The sequence below is a fragment of the Pseudoliparis swirei genome, chromosome 3 (assembly GCF_029220125.1).
Source record: "Pseudoliparis swirei isolate HS2019 ecotype Mariana Trench chromosome 3, NWPU_hadal_v1, whole genome shotgun sequence".
Classification (NCBI taxonomy): domain Eukaryota; kingdom Metazoa; phylum Chordata; class Actinopteri; order Perciformes; family Liparidae; genus Pseudoliparis; species Pseudoliparis swirei.
In genome coordinates this window covers 5,317,553-5,337,628 of record NC_079390.1, presented here as the reverse complement: position 1 = coordinate 5,337,628, position 20,076 = coordinate 5,317,553, and the positions used below count along the sequence as shown (strand labels likewise).

The following is a 20,076-nucleotide window of genomic DNA, read 5'->3' as shown; positions in this document are numbered from 1 at the left end:
GCTACAGATATGTGTACCCTCAATGGGCCTCGGGCATTGCTTCAAGGTTTTAATCATCCTTCACCTAGATTCACTGCCTTATTTCTTACTGATTCTGAACATTGCTCTCCCAACAAGCAGTGCAGGTAGCATTGTGATGTTATAGCAAAGCTTTCCTCTTCATGTTTGTGCATCTCCCAGCTGAGCACATGTGTGCCTCTGTTGAGACGATTGAGTGTTGTTTCACAGGCTTGACCAGGAAACCACATGGTTCGCGTCCCAGGGGAGACGCGCCACCTGCTGAACGCGAGTAACCGGCTTCCAACGCGGTATACAAGTATACACAAACACAGATATGACGTACAGGAATGCTCACGTGTAGATACACGCATGAAAACATTCTCTTTCTGTTGTGATATCTAATCCTCAACTATTTAATTTGTCCTTTTATTTAATTCGCACGATTGTTATTTCATTAATCAATGTGTTTTATAGCTTGCAGCTCGTCTGTTGATATCTGCATTTGAGGCTCAGCAGTGGCAGCGTGAAGCGATGCTAGATGTGAGCGTGTCATTGGATTTGACAGAAACTATGCAAGGAGTAAAATACTGTGATATATTATAAAATTTCCCAAATTGTGCAAGAGAAAAAGAACAACTCAGGGGCATGACAAAAGGCCCCACACAGATCTGACCATTCCAGTAACATTTGCATTTGAATAAGAGTTTAAAATGCTTCACTTATTTATGCTTGTCACTTTTCCTTAGCAGCAACAAATCCCACTGTTCTCATGACCCTTACCTTCTCAGGATATGAACCTAAATCAGATGGATGTGCACACACACACACACACACACACACACACACACACACACACAACACTGAGGTACCATAACCTCTCCTGCCTGGGAAACACTTTAAGGAAGCGGGGGAAGAGGAAAGCAGGGAAACCAAGAAATAAATAACTCCTTTGTGTGGCGGCTACATAAACAGTGCAGCACATTACAGATTACTTTAGGAGCCCAGCTGATAAGGAACTTCCTCCACACCGTTGCTGCTCATACGTATGAGTGGAAAATCAAAGGAGACATCATGAGGAAAATATTTTAAAAAAGAGAAACTGAGCAAATAAGTAACAAAAACAGAAATTGATATAGTGTGAGAGAAGATAAAGAGAGTTTACTGAAGATTAGCTTACCTTATGTGTCCCACTCATATTTCCATTTTTAGATATTAACCATTTTCGGATTTCCCCCTATTTATACACAAATCCAAACCGAGCCAGCCAGCCCAGGATAATCATTCCTAAAGTCAAACAGCGATGTGATTGTTATCTATTGTAAATATTGGTTCAATTCTCAGAACGCTCTGCCTTTGCCTCGACTCTGTAGGGAACGTGACGAAACCTCACAACTTGATTGCCGGTGCCAAATAACATCACACAAAAATGTAAACTGGGTCGACTGGACCAGCTGACCCAATTCTTCACTTTGTCACTTTCTTGACGGAGTAAAAAACCAAATGCTCCGCAATCTAGACAGTTGGTTGGCAGGCAAGATGAGAAAATACAGAACATATCTGGAACATCATCCATTAGAGTACGATGTCAGATATAACATCATTTGCGTGAGTGGCCACATATTTCATCGGCCAAGGGAAAAAAGGTTTACTCTCACGACTATTATCTATGCAAATCGAAGCCCCTGTAGGTGGACTCTTGCCTGGAACGTGCCGGAATGAGCAACTCGAGTCTTATTCACTCACTTTGGCATCAAAACCACCTGTGGTGTCTGGTGTGGGGTAACGCCTGCACCTACTGCCAGAATAACTGCAGGCTAGGATTAAAGAAACGACGAACAGTTGAAGTGTTATTGAGGTTCAGGGGTTTCAATTAGTTGGTTAAGGGATACAATAATTCAACAAAGCCGCCTAATTAGGAGCAAATCACAGGGTTTAATTATTCAGCAACGGACAGCCTGTATCTGGGATTGCAAAGACAAATTGGAAATAAATTACGTTGAGGCTGTTTATTGCTCCGTGTTGCTTTTTAAATTTCCCACCCCTTCCCAAGGTTATTCTATCTCTCTTTTTTCTTTTCAATTAATTAGCATGTCACATTGTTACTCCTCTTTGTTACATCCCCTTACTTACTTCCCTAACAGGCCCATAAGAAAGTTACCACAGAATACCAATTAGTTACCCTTTCCAAATACAGGGTACAGGAACTATACCGGTATTTATCTAATTGATGATTAGGGGTCCGAAACGTGTTATTAGAGCCACTGCATGTTTAGGTTTTAGCAGCAGGCAATGAGGCGAAGAAATGCTCAAATGTCATCCGCTTTGCAGCAGACGGGTAAAAACAACCTGGGAAAAAAAAAACAGCTGGTCCAAACAGCGCCTGATGCCATGTTAAGACCCTGCTGGAAGACAAACAGCCATCATCCTTTCTTCCATTTCTCAAGAGAGAGGTCCTCCTTATGCGTAGAAAAAACCTGCTAGAATCAAGATAAAAGCAAGACGGCCGCAGGATACCGAGGGATCGTGCTGCGCTGATGGCTTGGTTACCACAGCAACCGTAGGAGGTGAGAGAAAGGACATGCCAGCACAGAGTAAATCTCCTCACAGTAGATTCAGGAATGCAGGTGAAGTCTGCCTCCCTGGCCTCTCTCTCTCTCTCTCTCTCTCTCTATTTCTTTTTTCTCCCATAAATCATTTTTAACCTTAAATTAAAACAGAAGGACTGTGGACTTTTGTTTCTCTTCTCCTCTCTTCTCAATTTTTTGATGTGCAAAACATGCTTTTCTGAAATACATCTCTGAGACTGCTTTTCATTCAGATATGACTTTGATTTTCATTTGCATGAACGTATAAATCAGACCTTTGCCAGGGGAGTAATCAGAGAGAGCTTACGGGGGAGGGTGTGTGTAAAGAGAGAGAGTGAATAAAGAGATGAGAGGACAAAGGAGGCAGCGAATACTTGATTTTGGCTGCAGGCAGGTCTTCTCCAAATGAAAGAAGAACAGAGCTGGATAACAACATTGAGAGGGAAAGAGAGAAAACGTGTTGAGGGTGGCCTCTTACCTCTAAGAAGCAGGTCCCAGCCGGGGTGTTCTCCTTGATGGAGGCGTTGTAGAAGTTACTCGGGAACACAGGCGTGTTGTCGTTCACATCCTGCAGCACAATGTCCACCTTCGCTGTGGAAGACAACGGCGGGCGCCCGTTATCTGTCGCAACGACGGTCACGCTCGGCGCCGGTTCTGATTCGAAGTCCAGAGCCGTGGCCGTGGTAATGATTCCGGTGACCTTGTCGATGGAAAACCAATCAGAGTGAGAGTTCTTGCCCTTGAGGAGGGTATAGCGTACGTCCCCATTGGGGCCCTGGTCCTTGTCCCTGGCAGTTACTTGGAGGACAAAGGAGCCGGGATAGACGACCTCGGGAATAGTCTGTCTGTAGGCCTGCTGGTCGAAAAGAGGGGGGTTGTCGTTGACGTCGGTCACCTGAATGGTGAACGATGACTCCGCCCTGAGAGGAGGTGTGCCGGAGTCTGTGGCCATGACTCTGAGGTCATAAGAATCCCGTTCCTCTCGATCCAAGACCTGGTCCACATAGATCAGGTAGATGATGCTGTCCTTGGTTGTGAGAGCAAACTTCCCATCACCCCCCTCAAGGGACACATTCACGTTGGCATACTCTCCGTAGTCTGGGTCCGTCACAGATATTCGAGCTACGTACTGGCCCGTCTGGGCCCCTTCGGAGATCCTCGGAGAGCCGTCCTCACTGAGGAAAATGATGGTCATGGTGGGCTGGTTGTCGTTGTAGTCACGGACGTGAATGGTCACGAATGCGTTGGTCACCTGAGGAATTGTGCAATATTCGTGTTACTTTTATTTTTCGCGAACACAGAAAATAGGACAAACCTCCTCGTCACAATAAACATATATGTGTGAAACATATGACCTGTGATCATTAAATTAACGGTACTTTATGCTGTTATTAGTAATCAGAATGCAATTACCTCGGGCTGGCTGGCGTTATCCCTGGCCTGGACCACCAGTTCATGAACCCTTTTGAGTTCATAATCCAAGGGCCTATTCAGAGTTATGACCCCGGACTTGATGTCCATGACGAAGCAGCGATCGGGGTCACTCTGACGGCGGTTGATTTCATAAAGAACCAGACCATTATCGCCCTCATCCTCATCTATTGCAAACACCTGAAAAGATAAGGAAAGTCTTTGAAATTAAAAGGACCCTGGACCATGTGGATGTGCAGACAAAAGAACTGTTCTTGATGTATCGACTCACTATCCGAACACTGACGAGACTTGAGACTGACCTGTAGGATGCGACTGCCTTGCGGGAGGCTTTCAGAGATGATCGCGTGGTATCTGGTCTGATTGAAGACCGGCGCGTGGTCGTTGATGTCCGTCACAATCACTTCCAGGGTCATGGATCCCATCCTTCTGGGTGATCCCCCATCAAAGGCCTCTAGGACCATGGTGTAAAGTGAGCGTTTCTCCCTGTCCAGAAGTCCATTGACCACCAGGTCGAGATACAGCACCTTGTTCGCGGCTCGCTTGGTCTCCAGTCTGAACGCCTGGCCGATGTTGCCCTCTCGAATAGCGTAGCCTCGAGTGGTCAGTTGGTCCTTGTCTGCATCTGCCGCCGGCTCCAGGGAAAACCGCGTCCCCACTGCGGTGTGCTCAGGGATCTTCAGGACGGCTTTCTTTTTGGGGAACGCGGGCGCGTGGTCGTTGATGTCGTTGACGGCGATCGACACCTCGACGGTGACTCCCGTCATCGTCACGGCGATGAAGCTGTAGTGGTCCCTCTCCTCGCGGTCCAGGCGGCGCGCGGTCGTGATGATGCCCGTGGTTTCGTCGATGTCGAGATCGTTGCTGACGCCCGTGCTCTCGTGGTCCGAGATGAAGTAGAGACCCCCGATTTCACCGGGCGGCAGGCCGGCGCTGATGTCGCCCACGATGGTGCCGGCCGGCTGCTCCTCGTCCAGCTGGAGCTCCAGGGCTCCGAGGACGGTTGTAGACTGAACAAGAATAAGGAGGGCGCATAAAAAGACGAGACTTGAACACACGCAGGGTCCGCTGACCCGAGCCCTCGGTCTTGACCCTTTACTTGTTATCGGCATGGTTGGGTTGTGTTACACCTGGAGGGGAAGAAAGTGAGAGGAGAAAACTGTCAGCCAGAGAAAATATGTACTTCTTGAAGTCACAATATGTTTTATGATGTGTGATTTGAGCAATTGAACAGCGTTTTATCTTGAGCATAACATTAAAACGTGTTTTCCACAGTGAAGTATGAAAGCTAAATCTGCTAACACTTTTACAATCCTCAACCTATATTAAATACACAGCCTGATGAATGTGAGTCTCCCCACGCCCCGACCATTAAATAGACATTTGTAAAAAAAGACTTTTTCAGCCGAGTCATGTCGATTTGAAAAAGAGCAAAACAATGGAAGTCTAAATCTGTCCAGTGTCTACATTCCCTTCGACCACATTGAGAACAGAATCATAAACTATATTTGTCTGAAGGATAACAAGTAGTATTCACTGAGTGAGAACATTGTAAAGTGTCTGGAAGGGTCACACACTCAAATCCCAAGGGAAAACACATTTGAGACACTAAAATGGGCCCCAAAATCCACTGGAAGATCATTTTTTTATGATAGAAAATGACACTTACAAACACATGGAATGCATGAGAAAGTAAGTCCATGGCTGCAATAGCGTTGGCCTTTGTGTGGAGAAGCAGCCATTTAAGTCTGTTAGCTTAGCTACGATGTTCCCCACACTCTAAATCATGCACGCATCCAAGAAGATAATATCCTCCTCATGCTAATGTCGTAGCTGGATCTAATCACGAACAGATATTGTGACTATCTACAAAGGCATGCATCAGTTAAGGGTCAAACACTTCTTGCAACAACAAAAAAAACAATTTATGTTCCCAGTGTGCCAGAAGAGTCGATTTGCCTCATCTGTTGGCACATTGACTGGAAGAAAGGCAATCGCACGATCTTAAAGGCTATCTCAAATTCACCTGACACCCACTGTCAAATGCTATTTGACCCGGGGTTGACGCGCATACTTTTGCAAAACTGACGTAAGATTCTGGCATGGGCCACTCTTATCTCTCACAAGATAGATGCTTCTTTTAACCCGTGTATGTATTTAGATTATGTTCAAACTGAGACCAACTGTTTATGCATGTTGATCTCGTATTTACAAGGGAAGATCTATTGAGCGTATAACTCTCGAAAACATCCTGAAGGGCCATCCAGCCCTAACATAACAGATTTATCAAACTCAAGAGACCTGAACAATCTTCTCCATTGAAACTCTCTGGAATGTGAATGAGTCCCTGCCTCAATGAGCTAATGTTTGGTACCAATCGTCATAACTATAAAATGCGTGATGTAGGCAAAACAAGGTTCCAGTAGCCGACAGGGTGCTGGTTGTCGATGGAGGCTGTTGCCCTTTGCCGGTCAGCCATATTCACCAAGACGATCACTCCCCCAGCGCACGTATAGTCCGGACAGTTAACTTTAGGAATGTCTTCCACCTCTGGAGAGGAAGCCAGCTTGTCTACGCATACATGGAACTGAAGCATTCACACTCACAAATACAAAAAGACTGGCTGATTGTGTGGCTGACTGTTTTTCCACATACAACCCAAAGGAAGAAAAACAGCTCCTTTTTGAAAATATAGCTCATCGAAGTGAGGTTACGTTCATCAGTGGGAGTAGATTTGCCGTTTCAATCACCATAATCGATGTTTTTCTTGATTCATTTTCAGTTTCTAATCATCCTTCAGTCCGAAAGAATTCGTTTCGGGGAGAACAAATGACTCCCCGCTTGAATAACCCAAATCATTACTCGATATCAAATGCTATTGAGCGAATGCAACTCTGTAATTAATGTCAGATTCACAAAGCTCCTGACTACTTTTGCATAATATATAGAGCAAATAAAAAACATTATTTAATATCTAATTAATCCTCCTGCAGTGATCCATCCCACCAGTCTTTCTATCGACACTGACCTCCTGCGGTAGTTTATGAGGCCGCCAAGGAAAAGAGATTAATAAAGGCTATGGCTCCAGTGGGACAGGGAGAGACACTGATACGGGTCCCTCTGGTGCGGTCACTGATCTCTACATCTGGTCCAGACGGCTGTCCTGGACAGTTGCTTCACTCCTACGCAAAAAAAAAAAAGCAAGCTGAGCCGAGCTGAACGAGCATACCCCGACTTTCTTGTGGAGTGTTTGTGTTTATGGGACTGTCTGTCTGGATACAAATAGTGGCGTGATGATGAAAAGAAAAAAATTCTGCTGGGAGGGGGAAACTTCGGGGTCCCCTCTGTGATGAAATGAACCCACGATACCCCAAATTGCTATAATGGAGCCTTTTGAGAACACCAGGAAGGGACGAAAAAAGATGAAAAGAGAAGGAAGTCCTGGATTTAGAACATAATACAACAACAGTAACATTCTGAGGGGCGATTACAGTTTGTTTTGGCCTGACTGCCTTATTGTCCTTCGGTCAGAAAGGGAGTATTTCAGAATGTGCGGTGTGTGTGTGTGTGTGTGTGTGTATACAAGTCTTTTTACGTCCTCTCACACACGTCCTCTCTCCCTCAGTGTCAATGGAAGGTTATATTGATGAACAAATCGCACGGCTGCAATCTGTCACTGTCGATGAGCAGTTGGTGCATGACATCATCTCCCTTTTTGACGTGTGCTGCAATACACTTACAGTGTTTACAGAATAAAAACACAAGCTGACGCGGGATGGAGAGAAGAAGGCTGAAATATAGCTCGTGCTAAATGGCTACAGAGCAGATGGCGAGTGGAAAAGACCACCTGATTCACTCCCTCTAGTGGCACTCTTTATAACAGTATGCTAATGATGATGAATTACATTTCTAATAGTTTACATGAATTAGAGTCTCTATAATTTAATCTCGAATGCAAAAAGAAATCCAACAAAGAAAACGCTTCCACCATCCGTCTGGGTCTCTTTTTTTTCTTCACGTCTGTCTTTGTTCGCCTGCACAACACATGTGCACGCGAGCAGTGACATCATCTCTGTGCGACCGCACTGACAGACAGGGCAGACCTGGAGGGCTCCATGCAGTCTCAGCCACATTTTATCTGGCATTGCGACCCCATAATCTGCCTCTGGTGTGTGCAAGCCTCAAAGCCTCAAATACATGGGCCTCCGCTCTTAAGTGCTGTCGCCATATAATAGAAAACCATCCTACTTTCTATAGGATAAAAGCATTTAAAGTACTACAGTGTCTGTATGAGGATGTGTGTGAGCGTGTGTTCATAGTATCTCACTTGGGAGGAATAGGTTTGTTCCTTATGCAGTGCCAACTCTGAACAGGCCTCACTATCTCCCTATCCCTCTCCTATGTCTCTCCCTCCTTTCCTTTCCTACCGGCCGCCCCGTCCCCTCTAATGGATTTAGCAGATCTAGTCGGGCACGCCATAGCTACCCGTGGGCCAAGCTAAACAGGACCAAAAGTCACGAAGTTCCAAGTAAAGAACGGCCGCTCAATACTGGCTCCACCTCAGCCATGTTTCTTGTGCTTTGATGGAACAGCTCCGGATTGTTCAGTTCCGCAGCGGTTCGAGGGGTCTGGCATTGGATGTTGACAGTTGGCGGCGACTCGTTGAGCCCCGAAAAACTGCTTCTGTGCCACCCACAGCAGACATTGGCAAGATCCTGGGACTGACAGTAAAGTCGGAGAGGGGAAAGTCTGTCAAAGCGAAGTATTCAAGTTGAGAATGAGAAATACAGTGCCTTGAAAAACAAACACGATCCACAACTTTTCCTTTTCAAAGCAAAAATCGAATTTCCAAACGCAAAAAAAACCCAGATGGATCTCATTCGACTTCTTCTTCTTTTTTTCGCAATCCATGTCAATGCGTGTGCTCGACATGGTGTTACTCGATTTTCGTAGTTCTGGGGCCGTTTAAAAGGGTTTTTAAAAAAAAACTTTCTCAACAAGTATACAATTACAGGGTGGCTAGACCAACAACAACAACAACACTTTAATTGACTGAGAATGAAAGATTTGACCTGGTTGTGGTGAAACAGGCTGAAGCGGTACAAAAATAAAGCGTCGCGAGGAAAGGGAGGGAGGGTTGAGAGTGTGGCGGGGGGTGGTGGAGGGGGAGTGGGGGGGATAAAGGATGGAGGAATGCTTTGCTTCTCAGGATTCATGTCGTTTAGGTTGTGTGTGTGTTTAGGGGGGACGACAACTATGACCTCTGTCTCTACTTTGAGTCGCCTTTCCCCAGATTTTCTGGATATAGACGTCCCATTACCAAACCCAGCTGTCACCGGCAGCTCAGCTGTCTCAGCACTAGAGCATTAACGTGTGTGTGTGTGTGTGTGTGTGTGTGTGTCTCCTTCTATGCATATATACCTATGCTTCCTCAGTTCCACTTTTCCTTCATTCCAGACTACACTAAAGGTGGATATCAGTTTCAATTTATTTCCATAGCCGACTATCAAAACACAATCTTAAGCTCCAGCCTCTCAGACAGCCAGACTGCGTCCACTGTCTGGACACTGAAATATACATGCATGTGCTGCATCACAGCACAACTAATATGAATCATACTGTGTGGGGAGAGAGTTCATGACTGTATCATACCAGTGGGTTACCTCACCCAGGGGAAGCCTGCAGCCGTAAAAGCTCTCACAACCTGTGAAAGCCAACCGGCGGATCTGGTTCTTGGAGAATGAGAATGAGTCCGTTTGATTTAATCATGATGAAGTGAGAACCGGTTCCTTGGTTACGCTGAGCTGCAGCTTAACGGACAGATACTGTAAACGGGAACATGAGAATTCGGTAAACCCGACCTGAGGTTCCGATTTTATCCGTTTGATCATCTTTTAATTGTACGTTGCGTCTTTATCTGTATCTTATCTTAAGTCGGTGATGATTTTAAACCACTCGTACCGAGGAACCACAAGCTGGAACATTGTTCCCCAGTTTATACCTCAACTCTGTGAAAACCTTTTCTTTTTAATTATATCCGTGAAATGTTGCCCTGGAGTTTTATTTTATGACTTATTTCCTGCATAAATGTCCATGTCAGTGACATCAGTGGGGGCTGCACTGCGGGAGGAGGAGGGGGAGGGGTATGGGGGGGGGGACCACGTCATCGCAGAGACTAGTCAGGTCACAGTGAGAGCGAGTGAGTGTGTTCCAGGAGGAGCCCACTGAGACTTTGAGGCTCACTTTTTTTTTTCATATTGCAATTTATTTTAGAGATAGGAGTATTAAACTCTGAATAAGGACGTGAATGTTCCTCGCACAGGTTTTCTTTTGTTCCATTTCAAAGGTATTTGGAGAATGAGATTTTTTTGTCTTTGGTTTGGCTCCATTGTTCTCATTTGACTTGGTGGAACATCATGTGTCTTATGTTGGGGTCAGTGATATTTAAGATAGTATTCAATAAAATAAGTATCGGTATATTGGCATCCCAATCTTTCTCAGCATGAAAACCATCGACAGGTATTGAGCCATATTTGACTTGTGTATTCTGGAGTGAAGCATTATTTATTACAAGTCAATTCTGGTTGACGTTATCAAATCTCTCAATTCACTGTGCTGATGCTGCTGCGTCAAAATCTTAAAATAAGCATGTTACTCTGCTATATTTGCGTCTCTCCACTAACACACTTACTTAACTCCGTGGGGATAATAGTTGGTGGAAGGTAACAGCAGCAGCAGCAGCAGCATGACTGTTTCAAAGCTGGTGTGATGACTCAGATTTGTTTATTTACCCGCACAGAAGATGTGAAGCTGGAAAACAGTCACACACACACACACACACACACACACACTTACAAACTGCGCTCGCTCCCCTGTGACAAAAATGTCCTAGATTTCAATGCCTGACACGCAACAAGGAGAAAGAGAATAAAACAGTCAGAGATGGAAGGAACAGAAGAAAAAATGGGGAACTAGAGATGAAGAGAAAAAGTTTGATTCTGAATGAGGTTTCTTTAAAAAGAAAAAAAGATGATGAAGAACATTTCCACGGTGACAGAGACAGACAGAAGAAGAAGAAGAAGAAGAAGAAGAAGAAGAAGAAGAAGAAGAAGAAGAACATGAAGAACATTTTCACGGTGACAAAGACAGACACAAGAAGAAGAAGAAGAAGAAGAAGAAGAAGAAGAACATTGCCACGGTGACAGAGACAGACAGAAGAAGAGAAAGAAGAAGAAGAAGAAGAACATTGCCACGGTGACACAGACTGACACAAGATGAAGAAGAAGAAGAAGAAGATCATGAAGAACATTTCCACGGTGACAGAAGAAGAAGAAGAAGAAGAAGAAGAAGAAGAAGAAGAAGAAGAAGAAGAAGAAGAAGAAGAAGAAGAAGAGGTGAACCATATTTTGAGTGAGTGCTGCTTCACACACACACACACACAGCCTCACACGCACACACATAAATAGTGAACCCTGTGGACCGTCAGTGAGGCCGAGGAGGAGCAAGTGGAAACCCAGCCGGAGGTGATTCACGTACCCCTCAACCCTCAAGGCCACACTGCCAAGTAAATGTGCTTGCTTCTCTGATGAAAGTGTGTGCATGTGTGTGTGTGTGTGTGTGTGTGTGTGTGTGTGTGTGTGTGTGTGTGTGTGTGTGTGTGTGTGTGTGTGTGTGTGTGTGAGTGAGTGTGTGTGTATCGATATAACTCATCATCAAAGGACAAAGTGGGGGGCTATTCAAAGAATTTGATACGGTCAGCATGGTAAAAAGAGAATAATAATAATAATTTGCCTGGCGGGATATTCCTGAAGGTGGAGGAGCAGCTGCCATCATCACTTCTCCCCGTCGGAGGATGTTTAATATCCGAACAGGGCGAGTTTTGAGAGCCGAACCCGGTCCATGACTCTCCGTCACACGGCATTACCTCATTGGTGAAGCTCAGATAAATACCCTGAAAATGGGCGAAACAAACTATTTCAAACTCGTGATTTGCTTTTTGAGTTCTATCTGAGAGAAGAATCCGAGTTAAGTTGAATACTTTAAAATGCACAACCAAGCACTGTGAACCTGTGTTATGCATTGCACACACACAGCGTTGGCTATTTATTAGTTATTTAGGTGTTTTATTTGAAAAGTATAAGTTGAGCATTATTAGACAGTGTGAGTATGTTAAGTGTATTATGTGTATGCATGGCAATCATAACATTCAGATACTAATATGATGTGAATGCAGTAAAGAGTTGTGTTTGTGGTGGTGTAGATTACAATTGTGTTCACAAACCATTTGTTTGATTTATATAAATGTGTTTTACTGATTCCCACATAGACTTAACTTACTTTAATTCCCCGTCGGGTCAATCTAAACTTAATTGCCTCACGCCAACCTTCACCCTCCGGACGTCAGTCCCCCACAATGTGATGAATACATAAACATATGAACACTCTGTATTATATCAGAATAATCACAACATGTGTTCATGAAAGAACAGAGGGAAAAGTTAAAAAGCAAAACACTCAGCTGATAGCCAAAACAGGATCAGGGGAAGGGAAACCGAAGACCCATCTTGTAACTTAAACACACGCACAACCACACACACTTACACACACACTCAAACACGCATGCAAGGACACACTTTAATCTTTTTCCACACCACCCGAGGAAATAATCAGCGGCATGGCGTAAAGCAGAAAGTAGTATGAGGTTATGTTATTGTAACAGAAAACACAAACTTAATCACATTTAAAGTGATACAAAGTTTTGTTGAAGAGTTTGGCAGCGAACTGGTGAAAGTAAGTTGCTATCTAAGAGAAATGCTGGAATAATTTTCACTGGGAAGAACTTGGGTTCTCCTTTTGGTTATCAAAATCCTGAATTACTCATCTGTAGCTCAGAATATGTGACAGTGACTTAGCCTATTAGCAAAATAATTTCTCCATCAACTCTCGGCTTGGTCGCGCACGAACAGCTGTTCTCCAAGAGAATGCCTTTGTATCGTGTTACTCCATTATATTACTTGTGGTAAGCCTGGGAATTAAGTCTGTCTGCCTTTGTTTTCTTTTGCTCTCCAGAGTTATACAGACATCAATATTCATCAGTTAATAACGGATGCAATGAAATCATGTGATTGATGGGTGTGAAGGCTCAAAATGGGAAGAACAAAAATGTCCTTCGGGACTGATCGCTCTCGCTCCGCATCAAAGGCAAACGACACAGAATAAAAGTTTTGAACTTCTTCGAGGTTTACTGCTTTTCAAAACAAAAAAAATCTTCTCCAGCCAACTTTTTCTTTTTTGCCTCCTTTTTCATCCCGTACCGCTCACACAAATCCACGCTCTCAATATCCCTGAAGTGGCGTAACACGTGGCTCTACCTGAGCTGCGGTGCCCTACATGCAGTGTGATTTGCTCCGGTGCGAATGTTTGATGTACCAGAAGCTCAGACCATCTCACTTACTTCATTAAAAACACATGAGACACGGACTCTCTACCGACTCTCTGTTCTTGCCTCACAGCTTAGACACTTCTCATCCATCATAAACCCAGATGGGCAGCAGTTGCCACACGTCATTCATCTTTGCTCGGAGCAATACCCCGCATTCATCTCTTCGTGTGACGAATGAAATTAATACGTCACTTCATTCAGAAACACGTGTGCATATATACGGCACACTGCATTAGTCGTTCCCTCGGAGGGGAAGAATCGATGAAGAGATCTGAGAAGGGATGTCTCGGCTGGTAACGGCTAGTTAATGTATCACTCAGTGGACGGACGTCAAATTAATCGACGACGATTCAAACATTTATCAAGTAAAAAGGGAAAACACCTGCTGATTCTTACATTTTAAAAGACTAAACAGTTTATCCAAGAGTCAAAAAGGTAATTGAGAGATTGACTGATGATATTTCCTTCTGTATGAATGCATACGCCATTCATGCACATGACTAATTTTCCTTTTCCGGACGCTTTGTGCTTTCCATGGATTGTGGTTTATACTGGACGCCCAACACCCACCGCTATTATCATTGTCTTGCTTGTTGCATTGCAATTAGTGCGGCCAATACCATTACTGCTTTTATTAACATTATTATGACTATATGCACTTTGCTGTTATGTTTGGAAGTCATATTCATTGAATGTGCTGTAACTCTGTAGCATTGTTCATTCTGCGCACACGACATCTATCCTACTTCCACCCTGGGAGAGGGGTCCTCCTATGTTGCTCTCTCGAAGGTGTCTTCCCTTTTTTTCACATTAAATATTATTATTTTTTGTGTATGTGGGGGGGGGGGTGGATTTTCAAGGCGAGGTCCCGGGACGCGGGGTGTTGTATGTGTACCGATTGTAAAGCCCTCTGCAGATTTGTAATTTCGGGCTACACAAAATAAATGAATTATAATTGAATATAGTCGTCATTTGCACCCACAATGATAATTCTCTCAATCAACTCCACAGGTCGATGTAAAGGCCACACACGTGCTCACGTGCATGCATTCGCGCACAGAAGCAAACTCACTTCTTCCATCAATCAACTCCAACTTTATTCAAACCATCTACCACATTTTGGCACTCGGGAGCCGGTGTCCCTGTTCCAACCCACGGCAGGACGGGGAAACTCGAGACAACACCAAGCATGAGAGGACTTCCTTCTGCAGATCCATCCAGGAATATAACAACTCATTTCCAGCAGTCATTATCCCGGATCTGAATCTATAGGTCTTGGTCCGCTCGCCAGTTTGGGCGTCTTTTGTCAAACTTGAAGATTATAATGGAGCAAGAGGAGAGGTTTGAAACTTGGTATTTTGGAAGGATAAGGGAACTAGTCCAAAAGCAGTTTTCCCATATCTTTACACACAGCACGTACTGCTCTACACTGTCAATATTCTTTTTATTTATTCTTTTTAGCCAGTGTGTGAAGTCTTTCCCTTTCAGCTGACCAGAGCATGAATAATGATGGTTACGTCCATAACTGGGCCTCGGATCAAACAAAAATGGAATTGAACCATCTGAAAACTCTATAGTCCATCATTCTGTGTCTGACGGGAGAGTCCAGTCATGTCCTTTGATTGGTGGGGCAGTCGTACGGTAATATCTTCTCCAGAGCAGCAGCTACATGGGTCTTCAAACTGTACGGTAAGATCTGTATTCCCCCCGTGGGAAGACCACATTACACTGTCAGAAAATAAGCCTCGGGCTCAAGCTACAAGATGAGGTATGACGATCGTGTATGTGCGATTATTTATTACAAAGATGTTTCTATGGTCACACATTGCAAAGTATGAACCGGTACTCCATAATTCAAATCAAATCTCCCAAAGGTGCAGCGGCAAGAATGCAAATGAAATAAGGTTGGTTACTGCTGACGAACTGGGTGGCTATAGAAAAAAATAAATTATGAAATTACAGCATGATGCTTTGTTCAATCTTTGATAGTCGAAGAAATTCCACGAAGGCATCGATATCATTCAAGGAAAGCTCATTAAAATCCAACCTGAAGCGGCCCTATATCAATTCCAATGTGAATTTGGGGAACCACGTTCTCTGCATGTAAGCACACACACACACACACACACACACACACACACACAGCTCAAATGTTGCAATAGTCTAATTCAATTTCTGGATTTTAATCACAGCACGATGGCAGACCTGGCGATTGTAGCTGCCATGGCAACCAGTAAACCCAGAGGGTAGAGTTAATGAAATGTGGAGCAATCAGCAAAGGGAATTCCTTATCAATGGGAATCTTATTTTATGAGTCTACTACTAAAGCTATTAATAACTGCCTGGCCCTGCTGTGGATGGCAGATGCAATCAGGAGTGGCTTTCAAGGAAACCAAAGATCCTCCACCGCAATACGGCAGCCAAACACTGGGTAGAGTTCACATGCTGCCTAATAAACATAAATCACATGAAATCCCTTCGAAATTGAGTCTTTGGTTCATGTTATGTCTAAAAGCGGTGGTCTGAGAGGTAAATAAAGACTCCAACACAAACCCTCTGAGTGGCTTTCCCATATTTTTACGATTTCCCATGCACAGAAAAAAAAACCCGGGTGAAAAAACTGTTCTGGAATACAATTAGACCGATTTTTGTTTGAGCTGCAACACTTGGGTGGGAAGATGCTTTCTGTTTTTTTCCCTCGCTCTCCTTCTGTGCTGGCAGCACTCCAACTTGAGTTGATGAGCTGACAGATATTACACACAACCCTTTGCTCTCGACAGTTCCCCCTGCAATATGGTACACGCGGCGACTTTGTGTTCTTAATTAACACTTCAGACACTCAGGGTTATAGGATAAAATCATTCATGTATATGAAACTTGACTTTAAAAAAAGATGACCTTCTCTTAACCCTTGTGTTGCCTTAGGGTCATTTTGACCCGAATCAATATTACACCCTCCCCCCGCCTTAGGATTAATTTGACCCCATTCAATGTTTAATGTCGGTGTTCTTTCGGTAGTCAACAAACAAACATAAAGTGCCTCACACTTAAACTTGGAAAACAATATGAATTCTAATAATTTTCTGGAGGTTTTAATTGCTGGCGTCAAATTGAACCCAAAGGGTAAAATATGTTAGTAAATATAAAGGTAACAGGAGGGTGAAACATTGAATCGGGTCAAAATGACCCAAAGGCGGGGGGAGGGTGTAATATTGATTCGGGTCAAAATGACCCTGAGGCAACACAAGGGTTAAGTGGGTACAAGCAGGGTTTCGGTGGCGAATGCGCAGTTTGATTACACTGTATATCTCCAGAGTTATACAGTGAGTGAGTATACAGAGTTAAGTAAACTCTCAAGATTACTTGATATTTGCAGAAGAGTAAAGCCTCAACTTGGACATTCCCGAAAGTAATTCTATTAGAGTAAACAAACAAAAAACCTAGTCGTGGGTGGTGGCATTATATTTCATCCTGAGAAAAGGCAACTTTGATTTGAAAAGAGATTCATCAATATTGGCGTATGTATGTCAGCATGAATCCAACGCTGCATTATCACATTAAAAGTAGTCAAATAAGATGCGGACACCAAGCCAAGTTAAATGTCATATTGCTGCCAACATGTAATCCCATATACAATGAAAGGAATGGGGGTTGGAGGGTTGTGGTTGCTAGTATACAGTCACCCCCCCCCCCTCCCAAAAAAAAGTGATATAAAGTCTTCCAGCACATGCTGTTGTCTCAGGAGTGCGTGTATTCTGAACACATCCCTGGTGAGAACCCCCCCGACCCTGCAGAGTTAGTATCATCCATACAGCTAAACACAACAACATGAAGTGCAAGGTAAGCAGCTAACTGTTTACTTTATTGATACGCTCTACAGAAAGACTTGACCCTCTCCTGAATGAGTAGATCACTCTGCCTTTGACTCCCTTTGTTGGAGAGACAGGAAGCATTGGGGAGTAACATAAATTATCACAGCTCTTCATTTAAATGTATTGAGGATAAATAAAAGGATCTATGTGATCTGTCCAGGGTGAACCCCGCCTTCGCCCCAATGGCAGAGACCTCACCCCTAAAATAGGAGAAGCGGTTCAGATGATGGAATGGAATGGACAGTAAAAGGATGAATTAAAAACGTATTTCATGAGGATGTTTAGGGCTTTAAGTGGACACCTCAGCTACCACCCCAAGAAGACGTTAAATGATAGGCCCAAATCCTTCCTTTCATAAATGTATCCGCTACACATTCCCATTAACACGGCCAGAATTAAGGTATGACTAACTCTATCGAATAATCTTCTTAATTCCCACTACTGTAAAGTATCTGTTCCTGTATATGAGCCCCTCTAGGCAGCTGATGTGAGAAATTAAAAGCTGTTTGCACTAACATACAGTAATCTCTGCCCAATGCGGCCGCACCAACAAAAACATCCATATGGTTCCTGTTAGAAAAGGTCTCGCTGCACGCCTCATCGCTCTGCAAGAAACCAAACTGTTACTGGTTGTGTGTAGACCAGAGGCTGAGGCCAGTGCGCTGCAGAGCCGGAGCACATGAAACCATGTAAGTGGATAGTGTAATAATGCAAAGATCCGTATCCCTCCTCACAGCAGAAAACCAGGAGTTGTGGATTCCAGTAGACACCAGATATGACTGGAATAACTATTGTGGTTCGGAACTTAAATATGCCCCTGAGTTCCCATTTTTAGCTTCGGGCCATGTAAATATATATATAGACAGAGCTGGCTACTATACATACACTTCATGTTTAAAAACATTTGTGTCGGAACATATTTTCTAGATATTAAAACTATCTGACATCCTCTTGGATTTGTTATTTTCGCTTGTTTCACATGTTCCACAGTTGTCTTTGCCTGCTGCGATAGTCCCTCTGGGTTTTATTGGTTTTGTTTCCATAATTATACAGAAAAGTGGGAACCACACCATCATCAACAGAGCGTGCTCGGCTGGAGCTTATGGTCTAACAGGAGGCTGCTTCAAATTCTCTCCACTGGTGACGCCTCACAGTCTTCCTAAATCTCTTCACTGTCACATCAGTTGCTCTCCTCGGGAAAATAGTCCAAAGAGAGCTCTGGCCCCCTTTGACTTCATGGTGGTTCCCTTTAAGTGGTTCTGTACTCCATCCAAAACAAAGTGTATTCGCTCTAAAGCTAAAAACCCTGAGGAGGAAACCACTGACTCACTATCATCAAATAGTTCCATTATAAGACATTTGAAGCTGGCCTACTACACTTACCACCCTTTCATGTTTAGCATAATATTTTTTTTAAAGGGGCTTCACTCTTTTCTCCTTTTTTCCAACCTGGCATGTTCAGCTGGTTTGGCTGTGGATGGAGATCAATAATCAATACGAGGCAGCTGCATCGCCATGATTCCATTTGTCTCTGTATAATAGCCTCGATGCCATTGTCGCCCCTCTAGCATGGTCTCCCCGTATCTCAGCACAGCTAGCTCAGCCATGCAAGGTGCGGATGCAGGGTGCAGGGTGCAGGGTGCACCCCTCTAGACGGAGGACCAGAAGCCAGAAGAGCTCCTTTCCCTTCCTGATCAGATACATTGATGAACAGAGGGGATGAGAATAAAAGGAGCTGTCACTTACATTCATCTGACCCACTCCGCAGCTCTGGATGGACGCTCTGGATATCCCCTCCAACACTGATTAGTATGCAAACGGTCTCCAAATTGCGCCTCAACAGGACACAATCTTGAATGGAGCCGTGCTGGCCAGCTGGTCCGGGGTTCTTTTCTTCTTCTTCTTCTTCTTTTTCTTCACATAATATCCACACAAACACACACAGAAAAAAAGACAGTTGAGCCAATTCCACAGATGTTCTAATCTGGTAGGCCGGTAGGTTGGTTTACTCCTCCAGTGGAGGGTCTTTTCTCTCCGTCTCCGCGTCAGGTGAGCGCGTTTGGATCAGCTGCAAAGCTCTCCGCCGTCTGCAGAAGAAAGGAGCCGATGTGTGGCCGTGCAATGCTCCTTTCTCTCGTTTATCTTAAACGTGTCTCTCCTCCTTTTCTCTCTCTCAGCATCCAGTCACGGGCTGTGTGTGCGTGCGTGCATGTGTGCGTGTGCGCTAAAACGGAGCCGCTTCGGGGGCACCGTGCACCTCGCCGACTGAAAGCCAACTCCTCCGCCACAAGGCCCAGCCCCCCTTACTCTCCTCCTCCTCCTCCTCCTCCCATTACCGACTGGGGTTGCTAATTTATTCGGGGGAGCTACACAAAAGGGAGGACAGAGGAGAGAGGGAGGCTGTGGAGCACAGTGGAGAGAGGAGACTGGAGAGCAGCCTTTGGTGCCCCCCAGCTCCGTTCAGTGGAAGTAGTGTTTGAAACAAAAGAGCTCCGGTCCCCCTCAAAGAGGAGTTTAGCTCAGCGTCGCACATTGTGACTGGAAATGTGTCATTAACAGCATCACTTACATGTCCTTCTTCTTGGGGGCGTAGTCATATGATATCATTTTAGAAGGATACCACAAAAAGTCCTATGAACAATCAAATATGATGAATGGTTGTCAATAGAGAACATGTCGGCTGACCCAGCAGCAAACAGTGCAACCAGTGCAGACGACAGCAACAGTGCCGGTTAAGATGCCGCAA

At 44.4% G+C, this 20,076-nt stretch overlaps 1 protein-coding gene across 2 annotated transcripts in view; it reads right to left on the bottom strand.

Moving 5' to 3' along the window:
• LOC130213423 (protocadherin-16-like) overlaps positions 1-19,566 on the bottom strand; it is a 96,971-nt gene extending 77,405 nt beyond the window's left edge. For both annotated transcript variants that reach the window (XM_056445044.1, XM_056445054.1), the window contains exons 1-4: positions 19,077-19,566; positions 4,319-5,146; positions 3,999-4,196; positions 3,064-3,837 (exon numbers count right to left, since the gene is read on the bottom strand). In XM_056445044.1, the coding sequence (XP_056301019.1) occupies positions 3,064-3,837; positions 3,999-4,196; positions 4,319-5,128 (1,782 nt within the window). In that variant the 5' untranslated portion in view covers positions 5,129-5,146; positions 19,077-19,566. The remainder of the gene's footprint in view (positions 1-3,063; positions 3,838-3,998; positions 4,197-4,318; positions 5,147-19,076) is intronic.
• Between the last annotated feature and the right edge of the window lie 510 nt (positions 19,567-20,076).